This window comes from Ceratina calcarata, unplaced genomic scaffold, assembly GCF_001652005.2.
Source record: "Ceratina calcarata isolate Rehan_Ccalc_2016 unplaced genomic scaffold, ASM165200v1 scaffold35, whole genome shotgun sequence".
Taxonomy (NCBI): domain Eukaryota; kingdom Metazoa; phylum Arthropoda; class Insecta; order Hymenoptera; family Apidae; genus Ceratina; species Ceratina calcarata.
The window spans coordinates 373,031-379,610 of record NW_017157933.1 but is presented as its reverse complement, the minus strand read 5'-3'; the positions used below and the strand labels follow the sequence as shown (position 1 = coordinate 379,610).

The 6,580-nt window shown below is 34.8% G+C and overlaps 2 protein-coding genes across 11 annotated transcripts in view; one reads left to right on the top strand and one right to left on the bottom strand.

Moving 5' to 3' along the window:
* Positions 1 to 6: 6 nt before the first annotated feature.
* On the bottom strand, positions 7 to 6,145 carry LOC108625182 (uncharacterized). Of its 5 annotated transcripts, XM_018024972.2 has the most exons (21): positions 5,699 to 5,790; positions 5,385 to 5,598; positions 4,809 to 5,183; positions 4,481 to 4,728; positions 4,221 to 4,396; positions 3,986 to 4,146; positions 3,723 to 3,905; positions 3,509 to 3,645; positions 3,269 to 3,445; positions 2,728 to 3,065; positions 2,608 to 2,643; positions 2,312 to 2,535; positions 2,014 to 2,247; positions 1,790 to 1,849; positions 1,499 to 1,730; positions 1,290 to 1,438; positions 1,095 to 1,196; positions 822 to 1,031; positions 558 to 740; positions 345 to 494; positions 7 to 263 (listed from the first exon to the last, which is right to left on the bottom strand). In XM_018024972.2, the coding sequence occupies exons 2-21, from the start codon at positions 5,388 to 5,390 to the stop codon at positions 60 to 62; spliced, it is 3,585 nt and encodes a 1,194-aa protein (XP_017880461.1). In that variant the 5' UTR covers positions 5,391 to 5,598; positions 5,699 to 5,790; the 3' UTR covers positions 7 to 59. The 5 variants fall into 5 exon arrangements, with proteins under 5 accessions (XP_017880461.1, XP_026669478.1, XP_017880460.1 ...); XM_026813677.1 differs by adding an exon at positions 6,068 to 6,145 and having other exon boundaries at positions 7 to 494; positions 3,269 to 3,645; positions 5,699 to 5,809; XM_018024971.2 differs by having other exon boundaries at positions 7 to 494.
* Rfwd3 (ring finger and WD repeat domain 3) overlaps positions 5,713 to 6,580 on the top strand; it is a 3,871-nt gene continuing 3,003 nt past the window's right edge. For 2 of the 6 annotated variants that reach the window (XM_018024976.2, XM_018024975.2), the window contains exon 1: positions 5,799 to 6,546. In XM_018024976.2, coding sequence (XP_017880465.1) covers positions 6,513 to 6,546 — 34 coding nt within the window. In that variant the 5' untranslated portion in view covers positions 5,799 to 6,512. Of the gene's footprint in view, positions 5,732 to 5,798; positions 6,547 to 6,580 lie in introns of those variants that run through there. The other 4 variants (XM_026813682.1, XM_026813681.1, XM_018024978.2 and 1 more) reach the window with 4 other exon arrangements.

Sequence of the window (6,580 nt, the reverse complement as noted above, 5' to 3'; positions counted from 1 at the left end):
TTCGATGCATTAAAATTTCAATTCGGTATTAATAAAGTTTACAAACAATTAATTTCTTATTAATAGTTGCAGTCGCAAGAATCAAAGCCTGTTCCGGCTTCACCAGGTAAAACGCCCGGTGGTACCTCTCCTTGTCCTTTAAAAATATTGCTGTACGATGTCTTCAGATAATTTACGTGCCCCTGCAACGATCTTATTCGACCTTGAGCCTGCTCAAACGCCTCGTTCAAATTATTTATTTGACCCTGCATCTTCTGCCTAATCTGTAAATGATAAGACGAAAAATGAATTGCAGTCAATATTCGAATAGGTACAATTTCGTTTTCATCAGTAAAACATTTTACTTCATCTCTATCCTTCTGCGCAGCTCTTGCTGTAGCTCTACATTGAGCTAATTGCCTTTCCATTTCTGCAATCTGGCCTTGCATCGATCTTCTTACAGTTTCACATCTCTCTTTCGTTCTTGCTACTTGCCTCGCAGAATCTTCTCGAACCTTTAATGTCCATCAAATATTATCACACTGTGCTTTGTCACAATATGCGTAATGTCAACGTACTTGTTCGAGCATCGCCGTTAGCTGAGTAACTTCGTGCATTTTTTCATCTATACGTTTCTGCAGCTGCGCTTCGTGCTCTTCAAATCTTGCAAGAGTATTCTTCATGCGTTCGTTTTCGTGTCGCAATTCAGTATTCTTTCTTTCCAATTCCTCAAATCGTCCAGAACCATGACCTCTTTCCTCCTGTACATTTTATACACATTACAAAGACGGATTAAGAATTTTTTAAAGAATCGAGAATAATTATATGGTTTTAATAGTAACCTGAAGTGCTTGATGCTCTTGACGCAAAACGTCTAACTGATTTTGCAAAGTTTGCATTTTATCTTTGCACCCTATAAGCTCTCGCGAGAGATCCTCGCAGTTTCGTTCGGCGACTATACGTAGTTGTTGCGCTTCCTGAAGCTTCACCTGTGTCTGCTTCAAGATATCCGGCAAGGGTGCAAGTTCGGCAAGCTTTTCTTGGAACTGATTCTATTCGAATCATAATAAAATGTACATAATTGGCAAACTTATATACATGATTTCTTTACTTACCTTGACTCTTCCTATTTCTAACGTCACATTTTCATTCATTCGCGCGTTATCCATCTCCATTAGGTCAAGTTGCCGACGTTGCTCTTCCACTTGTTGCTGCGCCTATTTTTCATGTTTTTTGCATGTATTAGTGTTAATGAACTATACTTGTATTCATTTTTTTATTTTAATTATGTGTATTATAAATATAAAAACCTGAAGATATTTATTGCGATAATCCTCTAATTGACCAGCTTGATCCTGAATGAGGGAACGCAATTCTTCCAGTTCATCCTGCGCTTCACGAAAACGTTGCTTGAAGACGATCAAAGTTTGTTCTTGCTCGACCATTTGTTCCTTAAAACCTATCGATAAATTGATCGTGAATAAGAAACAAAGTTAAAGCGAAGCGTACTTTGAATCACCTTCGTATTTATCTTTTTCAGCTTCCATTGCCTTCAAACGTTCCTGAGCGTCTACCAATTTAATTTCTAATTTTTCTTTTTCCTCGATAGTATCACGAGTTTGCTGTTTCAACTTATCAGCATCTGTTCTTAAACACGAAACCTCGCATAATTTGTTTTTGTAATCATCTTGTAGGCGTGCATATTGCTCACGCAGGTCACGTAACTGTTGCTGAGGACACGTGCTAGCGCCCTTTTATCAAATCAGCCGCTTTAGTTCGTGTGAAATTTTGTTCTCAAGTTCAATCTTACCATAGGAGCATTTATGCAAGGACCAGTACAGGTTGAAGTAGGAGCCGGTGGCATCTGTGGCTAAAGAAAAACAATCTTATATTACATGTCCGGAACATTGCATTTAATCAAAATAAATTAAGAACCTATGTAAAAACTCATTTATATTACGTTAAATTACTTTATAATATTGTAGCAGTTTTAATCCAAAAAACTAATTGTAACTAAAAATATTAAACGGATACCTTAGGCATAGGTACAGAAGGTGGTTGTATAACTGGAGGTGGAGGTACATAAGGCGGCGAGCCAGCATTTGGCATACTCATAGTTGGAGCTGGACAACAACCGCAAGGTGCACAAGGGCCAGTGCATTTAAGCAGTTTACGCTGTTGTTCTAATTGTTGACGTTCCCGTTGAACGTTAGCAAGTTCTATCTGCATGTTGCGTACTTCGCATTCCATACTTCCCAATTGTTGTTCCTATAAGAATGATGGACATATAAGTACATGCAAAGTTAAAATTGATTATATTTCAAAGATGTACTAGCTGTTTGGTAGTGGTTCCATAAGCTGCAAGTTTATTTTCCATTTCCGCAGGACATGCTCCTCGCGGAGGCAGAGGCGGAGGCGGACATGGTTGCGGTTGTCCTGGACATTGCGTTTTAACTGTAGCTGGACTTCTGCAACACATTTCATCGATTTGCGAAGATGCACTGCTCGTGATACAAGCACCTGTTACTGATGCACCACCCGCAAGTCTTGGTGAATCTATAAATATTACCACATATTAATTTTACCATAAAAGACACTTGTTTTCACATAATGATATGTATACTTCACCTCCACTAGCTACGTATGTTTGACTCCCACTTCTCACTGAAACGCATTAAGTATTATTTTTAGAAAGTCGTAATTTAATTTTAATTTATTAAAATAAAAAAGACGTTAAAGAATACATACCGCATACAGTATTCCCAATCGGTGATAAAGTATCAGCGAACTGAGGTTGAAGACAACACTTGCACCGACAATAATCGTCGTCTTGCTGCAAGGTAGTAGTGAATGAAAAGGAACGTAAGGGAGAAGGGCTTGATACTTCGGACGAAATTCCACCTGGGCACGGGTAACAACAAGGACTAGTAGGACAAACGATTCGTTGATTCAAGCAAGCTAATTGACGTGTCAATTCCACATTTTCCTTCACGACTATTCTCATTTCAGCCTGTAGCCCGCATACCTTCCTCTGAAGATTTTCAACTGCGGAATCCTTTTCTAGTAACGCCTCTTCTAATTTATATCTAACACAACGAAAGAGTGAACTTTTGTAATAAAGACAAGATCACACATGATTTATGTCAACAAATTTTCATTGATAACGAAATCAGTGCGATCGTCGTTACGGAAACCGATCGATGCTCATATTTCTCGCACGATGTTCGTTTTTCCTATGTAAAAAAGCGATGAACGATCTTATTATATATATTACTATTGCAGAACTTACTTGCCACCTTCAAGTTGTGCATTTTCGAATACCAGTTTCTCTTGCATGGTCAACGATTCCGTTAATTTCCCGGTCAAACTTTGAAGACATCTGTCTTTTCCCTTTTTTTGACTATCTGCTACAACGATCTTTGGAATATCGTCTTCTGTATATCCGCAAACGATTACTCTCGGAAGCCTAATTATAAAAAGAACATGAGTCTTAAGTATCGAAAGGGAAATTAATATAATCGTAACATACTTGTCTTCAGGATATTCTATTTGAGGCAAATCGAAACGTTCTTTAAGCATTTCCAATTCTAGTTCTTTCTCATCCTCCACTCCTAGCATTGCTTTTCTTTCTTTAGTCGTAATTTCTTCTTCTTCCTCGGTAATAATCTACAATTTATTTTTTCTATATACTGGTAAAATCTTTTCCGTAATATCTATATTGATCGTTGATAAAAGATACATACTGCTTCAGGTTTTTTGAATGGTTGCATATCGAACATCTTAGCGAAGGTGGTGCTTGAGAAATCAGACAAACCCAATAGTCGCTGTAATTTCCTCGTTATTTGTTCAAACTCCGCTAATTTCTTCATTACTTCGTCCTGCTTTTCTTGAATTATTAATGTATCTTCATCCGTTAAATCCTTTTTCTACAATACAAAATAATTCATTCCAATTTTGAAGTTCTAGATTTTTAATTCTTCTGGCTCATTATTCATAAAAGTAATACGTTTGTAAGAGCAGCTATTTCTTGTTTTAACTGCTCAATCTCTTTCGAAAGCACGACACATCGTTCGTCCGCGGTTTTCATTTCCAACATTACACTGCTATCAGTTAAAGGTGAAGAGCTCAATATCGATTCATTTCGACCACCAGGTTTAATCGGTACACCTAGACAATGGAAAAATTTAATATGCATCTATATTGCATATTTGTACGTTATAAATAATTTATAATACATATACCTTCACCGACACCTGGAGGAAGAGGATATGTTGGAGGTCGTTCATTTTCGTACAACTCCTCAGTTCTCGTTTCCACTACTATTTCTTCCACGCGTTCTTCAGTTACAATCTCTTCAAGTATATCTTCTTCAATAACTTCTTGTTCTGTGATTTCGTCTTCATTTGTGTCAGCCATTCTGTAAAAATAAAAATATTAATTATAAGATATGTAATTTAATGTTCGTACTAAATATAAAAACTTCAGCCAAAAATTTCTGCACTTTTGTGGTTCTTCGTTTTCCTGATTTAAACTTTCGAAATTTTGCAATGTTGTTGTTTCAAGATTTGATTCGTCTATTCTTTGATCAAATTCTTGTTCAATTCTCGGCTGCTGGACTTCCTCCTCTTTAATTTCTTCTTTTTTAACTATATCCTGTTTGCTTTCCTCCTGTTCTAATTGTATGTATTCAATTTCCTCTTGTTTAATTTCCTCTGTCTTATCTTTCTTAAAATCTTCAACATTCAAAGTCTATAAGAATTGTTTTTAATCAACATATAAGAATCTATCGTAGTTACATAATTTAAGTACAAATAATACCAAAATCACACCCGTTCAAGAATGTGCGGTTCAAGTTCCACTTGTTGCGAAAATAATGATTCTACAAAATTTTTCGTATTTTTCGATTCAAACGGAACTGCATACCCTTCTTGATGGTACTCGATCGCTAACGAGTATACATCCGGTAAATTTAGAGGTTTTTTTAGATCGAACAAAGATTCTAACGAGCCGAACGCATCTCTTTTCAAAGAGGTCTCCCTATTTTCTGCACTCTTCTTTTGTAATTTTATGCTACTCCTTTTTAAACGTTTTAAATCATGAAAGCTTTTAGTTTTGTTGGATAACCCATCAATTTCGTGAGCATTTAGAGGTGTTGGTGAACTTCTTGGGGAACGAGTTGGATTCCACGCACACGGTCTCCGCTTCTAGAGAAATTAAATCGTTTTTTTCTTTTTAGAAATACTACTCATTTAGTTTATATTGCTAAATTCTTGTTACAATTTTGTATCAGCTTATTTCATAATTTTAGATATAAAGAACCATTTATGAAATTTAATTGAATACAATAAAGTTCGAGATTTAAAAATCGTAGATATACATAATTGGAAATTTAGCCAATATTTTACCTTCATTATTTTACCTTCGATAGAACACCGTTGCTTCACTCGGAAAGGTTTTACGCTACGGCCGATAGCAGATAGTGCGCGCAATTAAAGGACAATCCTTTTATCTTCTTTAATTACTGAAGAAACGGTATTACTATCAAAATTGCGTTGAACGATTTCTCGATTTTCTTCGAAATTATCTTTTTTTTGGGGGCAATTTTTATCAGTAGAGAAACTGCAACACACGCGAATAATGAGTGAGGAAATCTAAATTTTATATTTATTCGAGATTAACTGAAATTAAAACGAAAAATTTTATCAAACATGACACTTACGGGAGAACCTTCAATTCATCTTCAAGTAAGAATGTAAGACACGCGTCTTTTTTTTTATATTTATGCGATTTCATATTTGAGCGCATCAGCTGTATTCAAGACATCGAATTGCTTGTACAGAAATTAAAAAGAAGAATTAAAATGTTACTGGGGCTTATCTAATTATAAGATAAGAACATCATTTATACTTGTCAAATGTTACACGAGAATGTTAATAATGAATAATATGAAATTACAGTTAGTTGAAAATTTTCATAAGAGACAGAAAAATATATTTCCAAAAGCTGTCAGTCATGAGTGCTTTATTAACTTAACCACAAATAAGAATAAAATTTTAGAATGAATGCACATGAGAAATGTTTTTATTACCAATAATTATAATGCTGCACATTCATTTTAACATCTCAATCTTGTAAAAATTAGAGTTTACAGTTTACATATTATAATACACTCCTTTCACGAAGAGTTACATGACCATGTACGTGGAAACCTTTACTTAAAAGTATTAAAAGATACGAAAATTAATAAAACAGACCTATTATTTAACATTGTAAGTAAAGTTTATTAACATCTTCGAAGAACGTATGTATCGTATTTAAAATGAGTTACTAATAAGGACAATTGAATCAATTCAATAATCAAAACAAAAGCATAACATTTTCGTTGTGTGCAGGAGATATTTGTTGTCATTCAACGTACGATTATTACAAAATATGAATGCTTCTGTTATTAAGATAAATTTGTGCCTAAAATACAGTTTATATTAGCGGAATTTATGTCTGTTTGAAACTACAAAATTTGGATGTAGTTTATTATGAATTCTTATAGAATGGAGGTTATGGATTTTGGTAAGCGTGCAAACTAACAAAGAACTAAATGAAA